General features: G+C 44.4%; 1 protein-coding gene across 1 annotated transcript in view; it reads right to left on the bottom strand.

The window, feature by feature from the left end:
- exoc4 (exocyst complex component 4) overlaps nucleotides 1-14,161 on the bottom strand; it is a 111,012-nt gene that overhangs the window by 54,837 nt on the left and 42,014 nt on the right. The window contains exon 11 of the mRNA XM_056424727.1: nucleotides 13,224-13,320. Coding sequence (XP_056280702.1) covers nucleotides 13,224-13,320 — 97 coding nt within the window. The remainder of the gene's footprint in view (nucleotides 1-13,223; nucleotides 13,321-14,161) is intronic.

Genomic DNA, 14,161 nt, shown 5'->3' with positions numbered 1-14,161 from the left:
CAGCTTTGGTAAATAGAAATAACCTCTCCCTTTGTATGTACAGAAATGTATAGCGACGTGTTACCTTCACATTTACTCACATATTTTACCCTCGGGGTCAATTTGACACCAGCAATTAAAACCTCCAGAAAATTATTAGAATTAATATTGTTTCCCAAGTTTAAGTGTGAGGTACTTTGTGTTTGTTTGTTGACTACCTAAACAGCCCTTTAAATATATAAAAAAGTTGATATTTCTTATATGTTTGACAGTGAAAAACAGCCTGGGGTCAAATTGACCCCAAAGAACACCGACGTTAAACATTGAATGGGGTCAAAGTGACCCTAAAGGTAACAGGAGGGTTAAAGACCACCGGAAAACAAGAAGCAGAGAACCCAATGAACCCCGTCCTTGTGTAATCATCCTCCAGGTCCGAGTCAAGAAGCAGGTCGTCTTGTTATCTCGTCTTTTGGATCGACTAGACCCGACGGACTTCCTCCTCGCACTTTCTATTCCGTCTTTCTCCGTCTGATATCTGCAAGAGGAACGAAGGCTTTCTCCCAGCGTCTGTGTGGCAGTGCTCTCGTTACCTCGGTGCAGTTGCCAAGGGAGCCGGTGTAATATTCAATACTTCTGTTGTTTCTCATCCCTCCGATCTCATTTACACGACACCTGACATTTGCATAATGGCCTCACTCCATCTCCAACTGAAATACAAGGTGGAGGTGAGCTGTGTGCATGTGTGTCTGAGCTGATGCTTGTTTGGTTGTGATGAGTACATATGCCTCTCTATACACGCTGTGTGTGTGTGTGTCGCATGCAGGTTAAATGACTTCCGTCTTAATCGAGCTCATTAAGCCTGCGAGTGCACCGCATTGGCTGATTTGGAACAATTTGCGGAAATGCAGGCAGGAACACGTAAACGTGCACGTTAATCAGGGATGGCGTGACCCCAATCAGTCAGACGGGTATTAGGGCGTCGGGCAAAGTGAAGACAAACATGAGTCTTTGTCTTTCTTTCAGCAACGTCCCTGGTTACTGGTGGAGAACGATGAACGAGTCCAAACTGGCTCCTTCATCACGAGCTCTGGCAGAAAAACCAAACCGTCGACACGAGCACCGAGAACACCGGACACAACTGATCAGAAAGCAGCAGGATGAATTAAATTAACTGATTGTAGTTGTTAGCCTGATTTAATTGTTTAAGCATTGCTGTCTTAAATTAAAATGAACTCAATCAAAATCGCACAGTAAGTCGTCTCCGCGGGCGACGCTCTGCCGAAGCTTCAACTCGTCACTCTTGTTTTACAACATTTTGTTTACATTTCATTTCGCTGACTTACAATCATGTTATGATGCATTGATGCTGATATAGAATCTGTGAAATTGTGGGTTGAATCATTGGTTTAACCCTCCTCCTGTTACCTTCAAATTTACGAACATCTTTTGCCCTTTTTGACCCCAGCAATTAAAACCTCCAGAAAATGATGAGAATTAATATTGTTTCCCAAGTTTAAGTGTGAGGTACTTTATGTTTGTTTGTTGACTACCTAAATAGCCCTTTAAATAAATAAAAAAGTTGATATTTCTTATAACTGTTCCATGAAGTACTCCACAGTACTCTCCGCCGACAGCAATATATCTAATATATCTACCCATCTTCTGAGAGCAAAGAAGTCTAATATCATGTGAAGAACAAATACAACACATGGATACATATTGGTGTTAAAGCCTAGCATATCTATACCCTAAAACACACACAATATGGACAGACACAAGTGCACATAATCTTACTCTTGATCACATTTTTCTCTGCATACCTCTGCACATATCGAAATGATCTCTCCCTCTCATAATAAAGCAATTTGTCACAAATGCTGTGCCTCGAATATTTATCATGATATCTTTATGTAGCACGCCCCCACACAAAAAAAGAAAAGAAAAACAACATAATCCTCCCCCACATCCCTTCCAGCCTGAAAGCTTGTGAGCTGAGTGAAACGCCGTACTTAGCAAATTGCATTTGAAACCAGGGGGGAATAAATACGACGGATAAAGACCGCTCTAATGTGCTCAAATCCATTAGAAATCTCATATTCACACATAGCTGAAATCACATTACAAGACGCCCTTAATGTCATTTCACAGGGTTTTTCCACCCGCATTTGCAGCCAGGGTGAGACACTAACATCAAACATAATGGATTTTCGTCCCTTCCCCTCCTCTGCCCACCTCCCTTCTGATGTTCCTTCCCCTCATTGAATCCTTTTGCTTCTATTCTGGCTGAAATTCCCTCCCAGGCGTCATTGTTGTGGGTGTGAGCTCTATTTGAGCTCTATTTTAAGGTGGACGTGGTGAGTTCAGCCCAACGGTTTGTGACACAGGGGGCTGAGGTGAACGCCTTGCACTCATCAACCCCGGAGGAGCATTCGGCAGTTCAGTGTTGTTACACTTTATTGCAAAAGTGCATATATATTTATATATTTATCCCTGTACTTCTCTCCACTTCTTCTGGCACTACTGTTTCACAGCTACTGTATATAGCCATTCCGCCTTGTATATACTTTCTTAAGTCACTTTCTTAGACCGTTGCACTGTTTGTTTTCTTCTGCACTGTTTTGTTTTTGTTTTGTATTGTGTTGTAATGTATATTTCACACTGAGAGTCACCTTACCAAGTCAAATTCCTTTTTTGTGCAAACTTACTTGGCCAATGAAACCTGATTCTGATTCTGATTCCATCCCTCGACTCTTCTTGCTTCACTCGTTTCACCGAAAAAAAACGGAGAACAGATGGAGGGGAATGTGGAAAGAGCACCTGTATGTACTTCTGCTGGATGGACGACTTTTAAAAAAGGAAGTGAAGCGATAGACATCGACATCGATTTCTCTTCTTGAGGAGAGATTCAAAGTATTGGAGGCAGTGGGATAATTGTCTCAGAGATGTACATTTACATTCATAACCTTTGACTTGAAATAACTGGTGCGAGGAGAGGAGTTGAAATACAGTCTCAATCAGTCTGCTCATTTGACTTTCCCCCTGGTTGCACATTTAATGGGCACGCCATGACTCTGGCACGACTGGTCGGGGATCAAAGCATCACCGATAGGGGAGGAAGGACGAAAGAGGAGAAATATTCATCGCTTTAAAAAATGCACGCGTATCAGAGTTTCGGCCTTCGTCTCTGAGATTTGGCGTGATTTACTTTAGGCACAAGGGAGACGCGTCCACATGCAGACGCCGATCTGAAAATAAATCTATGAGCCTGACAGAAAAAATATACACAACCGTTCAAAAGTTTGGGGTCACTTAAAAATGTCTTTATTTTTCAAAGAAAAGCACTGTTTTTTCAATAAAGATAACATTAATCAAAAATACACTCTATACATTGTTAATGTGGTAAATGACTATTCTAGGTGGAAACGTCTGGTTTCTAATGAAATATCTCCAGAGGTGTATAGAGGCCCATTTCCATCAACTATCACTCCAGTGTTCTAATGGTACATGGTGTTTGCTAATCGCCTTAGAAGACTAATGTCTGATTAGAAAACCCTTGTGCAATTATGTTAGCACAGCTGAAAACAGTTATGCTGGTGATATAAGCTATACAACTGGCCTTCCTTTGAGCTTGAAGTTTGAAGAACAAAATTAATACTTCAAATATTAATCATTATTTCTAACCTTGTCAATGTCTTGACTATATGTTCTATTCAATTTTCAATTCATTTGATAAATAAAAGTGAGTTTTCATGGAAGACACAAAATTGTCTGGATGACCCCAAACTTTTGAATGGTAGTGTAAATGTATATATACACACGCTCCGAAAAGATCCTTGAAAACTACAGAGAAACAAGCAGGGGCAAAAGCCAAATTACTGGGGGTTCAGTGCCTTGCTCAAGGACACTTCGACTTGCAACTAATGGGGAGAGCGGGGATCGAACCGGCGACCTTGGGGTTGCAGGACGACCCCCCTCACCCCACTGAGCTGCAGCCGCCCCAGCTCTGTGGATATTCTACCAATGAAATCAACCACAAGTAATGAACGGCCATAACGTGACGCACAAACGCCGTAGTAGAACTTGACTTTCCCCACATACACAGAAAAAAAGATAAACATCCTCCAGAAACTCTGACTCATAAATGCCCGGAGTCTGTTTCGCCATTATTGGATTAGATGTTGCGTTGAGAGCATCCATCTTTGAGAACAATGAACTATCCAGAGAGATGGACTTAGGAGATCAAAAACACTCCTCTCCGAGGGAGACGGTGAATATTAAAGCGGTTTAATGACTTGTTGATTGGCGAGTGGGATTTATTTAGAGAGTTTAAAAAGCAAACGCCCCACTCTCTCCCTCAAGTGTGTGGCTACATGTGCATGATTGAATCGGTGTAGTGTGTCCGTGTGTGCTTATCAACCAACACCGGTATACACACACACGCGCACACACATCGGTACAGGCTACTTCAGAAGCCGAGCCCCAGACCGGGTGAGCAGATCAATCAATTACATCTCTGCTCCAGCAATCAAACAAGGTTATTATCAGGCAGCGGCTCGCCGACCTGGAAAGACCCGGCCAATCAATGATGTGGGGGCCGGCGCTCGCTCATGTGACGGTAACACAGAGCGGCAGCTCATGTCGTCGGGGGACAGACGGATGAGAAGAGGAAAGACGGACGACTGAGGCTGAATTCAAAAGGAGAAAACAGACGGAAGCGTGTGAGACGGGAACAAGAGGAAACCTGTAAGTCGGTAAATCTCCGGCTTTCAGCCTCTACTTTGACGTTACCTTCAGAAGGACGGGAGACGAGAAGACGCTCAGAATACAGTTCTGCATGATGCAGCACTGGGCATCATTTCTGGAGATTTTCAGTTTTTCGAAGGGAGTGAAACCCCTGTTTTTTACACCTTTGTTTGTCTCCACATCTCTGAGTAATGACAGGAAAAGGGGAGATGAAGCGCAGCGTGAGGGACGTGGCAGAAGGCATGGTCTTCATTGTGGAGCAGTAACTCTCTTCTTGGCAGCAGCTCCCTCTGGCATCCATTCAATAAGCATCCAGGGCATTCCGTCCTCTCATAGCAACAGGTCTGAAGAACCATATTAGGATTAATTCAATTATAATACACTCCAAAAATGGGTGACTTACATTTCATGACATTATTGTTGGTAATGCAATTCGACCAAGACGCACACACACACACGTACGCACGCCTACACATCTCCAGAGGACAATCTAATCTCTCTCAAAAGCAGCCAATCAAAAACAATCAGGCTCTTGGAGGGACGACGTGGACGGGGATGGTGTGAATATGACCTGGTCGTGTGTGTGTGTGTGTGTGTGTGTGTCTCTGTATATGTGTGCACTTGTAAGACATGAGGAGATTGAAAACTCTGCACCCATACTGTAAAGTGGCTGGAGTTGCACTTCTCGGAAGCAATAAAACCTGTACTATTATTTAGAACATGGTGTGTGTGTGTGTGTGTGTGTCCTGGGGGGGGAGGGCATCAGAGAGATAAAAGAATAAAGCTACAGCAGTGCTGCAGCCGGTGACAGCCAGGAGCACCTGACAAATTCATAGCAAACTGACATTGCGTTTTGCAGACATCCAGCAGCTTTCCTCCACCCCCCCCCCCCACCCACACACTCCTTCACTTTCCATCTGTCTTCGGTTTCCTATGTGCATTTTTTTGTTTTCTCTTTAATCATTTCTTCAGGAGATAGAAGGTTCAAAGGAAGTCACTACTGTAGGTTTCAGAAAAGGACACACACACACACACACACACACACACACACACTTGTAGAAAATGTCCAGAAGTATGCAGATGTACTGAGGATAAATTCCTAAGGGATGAATCCAAAGCTCTTTCTGTCCGATACCTGCAGGTCAGCGCTCAGGCGCCTCGCGGCATCTTGCAGACGCATGGCGGTGTGTGTGTGTGTGTGTGTGTGTGTGCACATGCAGCAAACAACTTGAATCCAAAGAGAGCCGCCATGCTGCTCAGCAAGACACCCCAGAGCCTTTCTATTCTTCTGCACTTTTTCTTCTTCCTCAGATTCATCGCTCTCCGTTCTCATCCCCACCTGTCTGTTTGTTTCTTCTTCTTTCTTTTTGTATCATCTCCTCCTCCGTGTTTTCCTTTCATTCCCTTCCATCTGCTCTTTTCCCTCTGTTGTCGCTTTCTTTCTTCTACCTTCTTTATCTCTGCGCCTCTGACCTTTCCAGTGTAAAGTCCTCTCTCTCTGCCTGTTTCCCAAACTATGCTCCCAGTATTTAATGGGGTGTGGGTGAGAAAGGGAGGGATGGGGAGGGTGCTATTTACCGAGGAAAATCCCACAGCATGAGGGAGAAAAGATTAGAAGAGAGAGAGCAAGGGCTGCCGGAGCAAAGCCGTCCGTGCGCGTAAGACGAGACGACCACGCTGCATTTTAATAGCCACAGCGCGAGAATCCACTTTGAGGCCGACTTCAGATGATGTTGTTGGAGGGAAACTGCATTCTTCCCCAGTAATAATGAATAACTAAACAAAGTTCAGGGTTCACGCCTTAAATGCCATCTCACCTCGCTTTAAATGGAATCGTTATTGATATACAGCCTGGCGGCACAGTACACTAAAGGAAAGACATTTAAATTAAATTATTTTTACATATCTTGATGTTCGTGATATTATTTATCTAAGTTACCAGTTCTTCACATTTGCCTTTATTATTACTTTTATTTATGTTTCTTTTCTTTGTTTTCTTTTTCCTGTTCTGGGGTTTTGTTGTTGCTTGTACGATATTTTATGTTTTGATCCATATGCGTGTGTACTGTTTGTGTGTCTGTAGTAGTTGGGAGGGGCGGGGCTAAAGGGTTTGGGGCGGGGCCGTCCAACTCCTCACCACAGAGGAGCCTACAGACCTCGGTCTTTGGACGGTCCTCCATTCGTCCGTTTTTTTTGCCAATGCCTGTCACTATGTATACGTTATGTATGTACCTATGGAAAATAAAATTACTTACTTACTTACACATTTATTTGGTTTTTGCCATTTTCAGATCTGCCACAGTGGTTTGAAAAAGGCCGGGTCATTCACGGGGTAATAAAAGTATCGACGACGACTTTTTGATCACGCAAACCTCGGTGTCTGAAAGTAATTCTCCTCCTTCGCTTCAGTTTGCTCGCTCTCGGCCCGATTCACTGCGTCGAGGATCAACATCGTAAAAAGCCTGCGTGATTGCAGGACTTATATGGATCATAAATACCTGAGTAACGGGACTTCGACGGAGGAGGCGGTAAACACTTGTTTTTCTGTCTGCTCGTCATTAGTAAACAATAAAACACGGATACACGTGCAGATGACGGGGCGATCAGCATAAGTGCCGGCTTTCATAGCGTGACAAATCATGGCACCTTCTGGCTTTTGTAATTAATTTGGTTTATGGTTTTCGCATTAACTACATAAGGTGACAAACTGGGGACAACACAACATCAGGATGATGATGATGATGATGATGATGTCGTGTTCCCCTTAATTCCTCAGTGACTGTTTGATTGGCAAGGTGTACGTGACTGCACAGCAACACAATATAACTCTCAAAAAGCCCACACTTCTCATTTTGGTTTAAATAATTCAACTTGACACAGCAAAGTTTTGTTCTCGAGGAGATTTTGTGTTTGAGGATTCAAGCAAAAAAAAAAATCGCAGGTAAAGAATTTGACAAAGCTGGAAAAACTTCTTTAGAAGACACTCCACTTCACCTCTAACTCCGGCTCCCGGTCTGCGTGCTGCTCAGGAGGAGAGTTAATGAGACTGTGAAATTAGTGCAGAATCATGGTGCGTTTCCTTCCCACCCCAGGCGACAGCGCTGGGTGGCAGAGCCCTTCTGTCCTCTTCCTGTCATCTAGCTTCCTCTCCTCACTCCTTTCATCGCTCCTTCCATTGTCCTTCCCCCCCCCCCCCCCCTAGCTGTCAATGTCCGACCCTCTGACACTTACAGCGGCTTCGAGTAGACCGCGTACGAATTCAAGTATCTGCACATCGCCACGAGTACTTTTTAATAAAGCTGAATCAATATTTGCACTAGTTTAGCAACCCCAGAAATATATATTTATATCTCCGCATTATTTATAACCTGTATATCATGTATTTATTATGATACTTCTGTTGCACTTCTGGTTAGATGCCAAACTGCATTTCGTTGCTCTGTACTTGGACATGTGTAATGACAATAAAGTTGAATCTAATCTAATCTAATCTGTGAGTGCATTAGAAGAGCCGTGCGCTCGATTGGCTGTGAAGCAGTAAAGTGTCCGGCACGGCGACCAGGCGGAGGTTATCTGAAAACCAGCATGGTCATTCTCAGCTTCTGTTAAGTTTTAATACACAGAAGGACAAACAACCATAAATGTATCCAGAGGGACGACGAGTCAAATTCTGAATGAGACACGGTGAATCGTTTCCGTAGACGGCTGAAACCTTCAACCCCATCACGCCCACAGGTCATTTTAGAAGACCACAAAACTAGTAATTAGAAGGCAGCGAGATTAAAAGCGGAGTTAAATGGAAAGGGAATTAGCCAAGCACGAGTACGACACGATTACATGAAGCCCTTCAGCGAGCAAGTTCAGGACTTTGAGTTACTCAAGAAAACTATTTCCATAGATCTGGCCATCATTCCTATCAATTCTGAGAACATTTTACAAACTAATTAACTACGATATGGCAACACAGCAACTCTGCTCGACTTCGGGCTTTACCTGCACACACAAAAACACACAAAAATAGCAGATATCGACAGCCACGGGCATGGATTAACTATTTTTGAAATGCCAACCTTGTCCGGAGCAGGGGTGTAAATGCCACCCGAATGTCAGTAGGAGTCCCTCACAAGTCAAACGAGATTGGCTGCCATATGCACAAACACTCCGCTGTCCCATATTCATGAATGAGGACTAAAAGACATACATTCAACACTGACACAACAGGTTGGATTGCCACACTTTAGCAATCTTATTCATTTATTGACTGAAAGATAGAGATTGATAGATATACTTTATTAATCCCCAAGGGGAAATTTGTCGTCACAGTAGCAGCACCAATAAACTAAACACACGAGAATAAAATATAAAATATAAAAAACAGGGATGAAAGATATAGAAGTATACAAAGTAAAATATAAAATGAAGTATATATATGTATATAAAATGAAACATATGTATATATATATATACACACACAAACAAATATAATACAATGACTGTGCAAAGTATACAAAGTAAAATACAAAATAAAATATATATGTATATATACAACATATATGCATACACAATACAATACTAATGACTGCAGTGTAAAATTAAATTAAATATATAAATATTAAATATTAAATATTTAAGCCACCAATGCTGCTCTGACAGCGCATATCCCAAAGGGGGGGGAATATTTTGCCACTCGTGAGGTCACACGGTCCCCTCTAGAAGAGACGTCACCACACACACACCGACAAAACACACTTGGCAAAATAAAGTTGAAACGTATTTCTTGTTGGGGACCAACTGACTAAATGTCACTCGATAATCAGCCGACTGCTCTGAGGTTGGCTGAAATTAAATACCAGTAATTGTGTCTTCCTCGCAATATGAATGGAAGGAACGGCCAAATGCACATCGGTTACAATTGCTTTAAAAAGGCAACCCACTTATAGACAGAATGGCAAATTATTAACGATAAACACATCAGATTAATCCACTCGACGCTTGTCCCCTTCGGTATAATCCATCCCGTTTCTGGCATGAGGCCAGGGCTAGGTTGTCGTAGCGGCAGGCTGACCAAGGTAAAACAGATGTCCTCCTCCCCAGCCACCTCCTCCTCCAGCTCCTCCTGGGGGAGCCAGAGGCCTTCCAAGACCAGGTGGGAAATATAATCCCTCCGACATATGCTGGCTCACAGATGCAGATAAGCAATTCTGATTACTGTTCACTCGGTGGCTGCTTCTGGACCGTCTGTCCAGAGGTGGTGACGACCCAGAGCCTCGGGTTGCAGGGAATGCAGACGCAGCTCACACCTGGAGGAATGCGATAGCTCGCGGGAATGGTGCCGGCACCCGTTATTTTAACGGCAGTCCCCACGGAACGACCGAGGAAAAGGCCAAAGTGGCACGTGTCAAGTTTGGCACCGGCCGTCCTGAATAACGGGTATGTTAAAGCTCGTCAGCCCGTTTTGTTAACTCTGGGTTTTCCAATCCGCCCATGATCCCGTTTATTCCTAAATACAGGCCGACCGCATGCAGCATCAACTGAACCATGAATGGAGTACTTGATACAGAATGACATGAAGGGAAATGGTCCCGCCCACAAGGAAATGAGTTCACGCTGCAACAAAACGAGATATCCAGTGAGCCGAAAGATACAAATGTAATCGCACAAGTAAAATGAAATAAGAAGCTTCGCCATACGTGGATATTTGATTGGATTCCAACCATAAAACTAAGGTTAGATCAATAATACGCAGTACAATATGAAGTACACCTTTCTGAGGAGGAGAGGAAAAGATACACCACAACATGCAAAGAAACCTTTGCAGTTCCACATTAAGACCCTGTTCTCTCGTCTCCACACACACACACACACACACACACGCCGCTGAGTTCCTGTGCCGCACCCCCCAACTGCTTCTGTCATTAAAGCTGCCATGAGCTGCATGGCTGGCTGCAGGAGGTGGAGCGATCCATCAGCGCAGTGCTAGAGCTCTGCCATTAGAAAACCATCTGCAAGAAACAGAGCTTCATTGGCACGACAAGCCTGGAGAGGACAAGTCGGAGGGAGGGAGAGGAGAAGAGAGAGAGAGGAGAAGAGAGGAGAGGAGAAGAGAAGAGAGGAGAAGAGAGGAAAAGAGAGGAGAGGAGAGGAGAGGAGAGAAGAGAGGAGAAGAGAAGAGAGGAGAGAGAGGAGAGGAGAGGAGAGGAGAGAGAAGAGAGGAGAGGAGAGGAGAGGATGAGGAGAGGAGAGGAGAAGAGAGGAGAGAGAGGAGAGGAGAGAGAGAGGAGAGAGAGAGAGAGAGAGAGAGAGAAGAGAGAGGAGAAGAGAGAGGAGAGAGGAGAGAGAGGAGAGGAGAGAGGAGAGGAGAGGGGAGAGAGAGGAGAAGGAGAAGAGAAGAAGAGAAGAGGAGAGAAGAGGAGGAGGAGAGAGAGAGGAGAGAAGAGGAGAGGAGAGAAGAGAGAAGGAGGAGAGAGAGGGAGGGAGAGAGAGAGAGTGAGAGAGAGGGGAGAGAAGGAGGAGAGAGAGAGAGGGAGAAGAGAGGAGAAGAGAAGAGAGAGGAGACAAGAGGAGAAGAGAGGAGAGGAGAGGAGAGAGGAGAAGAGAGAGGAGAGAGGGGAAGAGAGGAGGAGAGGAGAGGAGAGGAGAGAGGAGAAGAGAGGAGAAGAGAGGAGAAGAGAGGAGAAGAGAGGAGAGGAGACGAGAGGAGACGAGAGAGAGGAGAGGGCCCTGTGTGCCAGGCAGTTTGGTGTGATTGATATGAACCATTACAGACAACATGGAAGAGGCAGAAAGCTAGTCACCGTTTTATTTTTGGTCATTTGTTCAGACAAAAGCTTGGCCAGACCCACAGTGAACGGGGGTTGGACGTCAGTGTGTGTGTGTGTGTGTGTGTGTGTGTGTGTGTGTGTGTGTGTCTCAGAGAGAGAATGCAACAGACAGAGAGAGAGAGATCTGAAGGGTTTGTTGAATCGCATGTTTTCTGATCTCAGCAGCCCCACTGTGTTGTCTTATTTCACAGTCTGCGGGTTGGTAGACATCCTTCATGGTATGGACCTCTAAAGCATGCGTATGCACTTTGCACGCATTCAAACATTGACCTTCCGTATTCTCTCATAGTTCAGTCGGTTGCCGTCAGAGCATCAATCAAACCAAAAGTAACATAACAACTGAGCGTACAGCTCAGGTTCGTGGTGATGTGATGAAGAGCCAACATCCATCTGATAGATGGAGTGCAGTCTAGCTTTACTGAAGTACCGAGTATTCAAGAACAAAAACATAAAAAATGTAGGGGATGTATGAACATTTATCCGGCCTCAGCATTAAAACTATGTGCCTTGATGTTTAAATTGTAGAACTGTAAGCCAAGCACCAGTGTGGAAGTAGGAAGCATCACAGAAGGTAATATATCACTGCATGGAGGCCAATTCGATTAAATTGCCTGGATATTAGATTTACACTACTCACGGGACCACAGCGCTGTGTAGAAAACGACCAGACATACAGCAAAATTACCACAAAGACAACCCTTCACAATACTCAAATGTAATGGGAAATAAAAGGGAGCGTGGTCGTCGATCCGTATTCCTGGATGGCATCAACATAACATTTGGAACTAAAGGAACAGTACATTACATCATGTTTGATTTACGATATCCCACTAAATGTTAAAATGGTTGAAATCAATAAATGGTCACTAAAAGGCCATGTAATATAATTAGTTCACGTTTTACTGGTATTGAGTCATGTCCCAGCCTTCATACGTCTCGAGGGGCTCGGTCATCGCTCTCTGACGGACCGGTACGACACGACATCTACATCTCGTAGGGTTAATGGAATCCTGCCCAAATCTTTCCAGTAAAGACAGAAAGTTTGGTCATTATTTAACTTTATTTTGAACTGATCTGATTACGTTTCCTCTTTCTGGACTTCAGTCTGATCCGACATCAGAAACTCCTAAATGTCATTTATTGCTTTAAAGTTTGGCCCGTTTGAAATGAGGACTTCCTCGTTCATCCATCTCTACTTTTGACTCGGTCGTCACTCTCGTACGCTCCCTCAGCACACAGACTGTGCTGCTCATCACATTCAGAACTAGAACGGGCACTCGGTAGAGCGCATACCTTCGCATATCACAAGATTGGGCATTGAATTATGAACATGTTGGCATTAGTTGCATGCCAATTGGATAGAAATTGACCGCACTATGGTAAAAATTAGATTTTGACCTTTTCAGGACCTTGACCTTGACCTTTGACCCGATCAATCCCAAAATCTAATCAAATAGTCCCCGGATAATAACCAATCATCCCACCAAATTTCATGTGATTCGGTTTAATACTTTTTGAGTTATGCGAGTAACACGCATACAAATAAATAAATAAATACACGGCGATCAAAACATAACCTTCTGCATTTTCAATGCGAAGGTAATAAACTAGAAGCACATGTTCAAGCCACATCCAAATACATTTTGGGCGAGACAACTGGTGTGTCGGTCGGTGCTGTACCTGAGCAGAGGCTGGAAGATGACGGTGATGTTCCTAGCTCCCGGTTTACACACAAACTTCATTTCTCCCCCTTCGATCAGGTTGTCATCGGCACCGCCTGGAACACAGGAGACAGGACTCGAGTGAGATATACATCCGGACAAGCTGGAGCGGCGTCGAGTGTCAGACGCCAACGTGTGAATCATATGCAGGCTGACATTTACATGACTCGAGGAGGATCGGAGGATGTGCTTCCAACAGAGCCCCCGGCCCCGGACCCTGAACTCTGACCTCCCTGAAAGGGGAGCGTAACAATTATGGTCCGTCCATTAATCCGTGGAATCCTTATTAATCCTTAAATGATTCGGAAACATTCTTAAACATTTAGATATTCAATCGGTGCAGGCGTACAACTGCAGCCCGAAGAAATCCATCACTCAATCAGTGCAGCTCTCCGTCACAAATCTAAACGTGTCCCACATGCTCACACTCTTCCATGCCCCTGCATCACTGCGTGGGTGAACCCGACAGCTAACAAGGTTAATCAGAAAATCACTGCCATGTAACATGCTCAGAGAGGAATGGGGGAGAGCGGAGGGGGCTGCAGAAAGGCGAAGAGGGGAGATCACAGGGGAGAGAAAGAACCCCAAAGCTCATTACCTCCACTCATCCTGAAGTAATCAATAGAATTAATGGAGAAGAAATTGCGCTTCGTTGTCAATAAAGCCAACTGCGGAGCAAAGGGATTGTCTATCTTTCTTTCTCTCTGGGTGCGTGAACACGGCGCATGAATGCACACGCTCATGTTTGCGTCGAGGTTTATACATTATCCGGAAGTAAAGTTGATGATTAACAAACGGAGGCGGCATGCAGCGCGGGGCTTTCCTGCCTGGAGGTCTGGATTTGGTTTGATGGTGAAGTCCCACAGGACTCGGGATCAATACATCCATGAGACTGGA

This window comes from Pseudoliparis swirei, chromosome 10 (assembly GCF_029220125.1).
Source record: "Pseudoliparis swirei isolate HS2019 ecotype Mariana Trench chromosome 10, NWPU_hadal_v1, whole genome shotgun sequence".
Lineage (NCBI taxonomy): Eukaryota > Metazoa > Chordata > Actinopteri > Perciformes > Liparidae > Pseudoliparis > Pseudoliparis swirei.
This window is presented reverse-complemented; position numbering and strand designations above follow the sequence as displayed.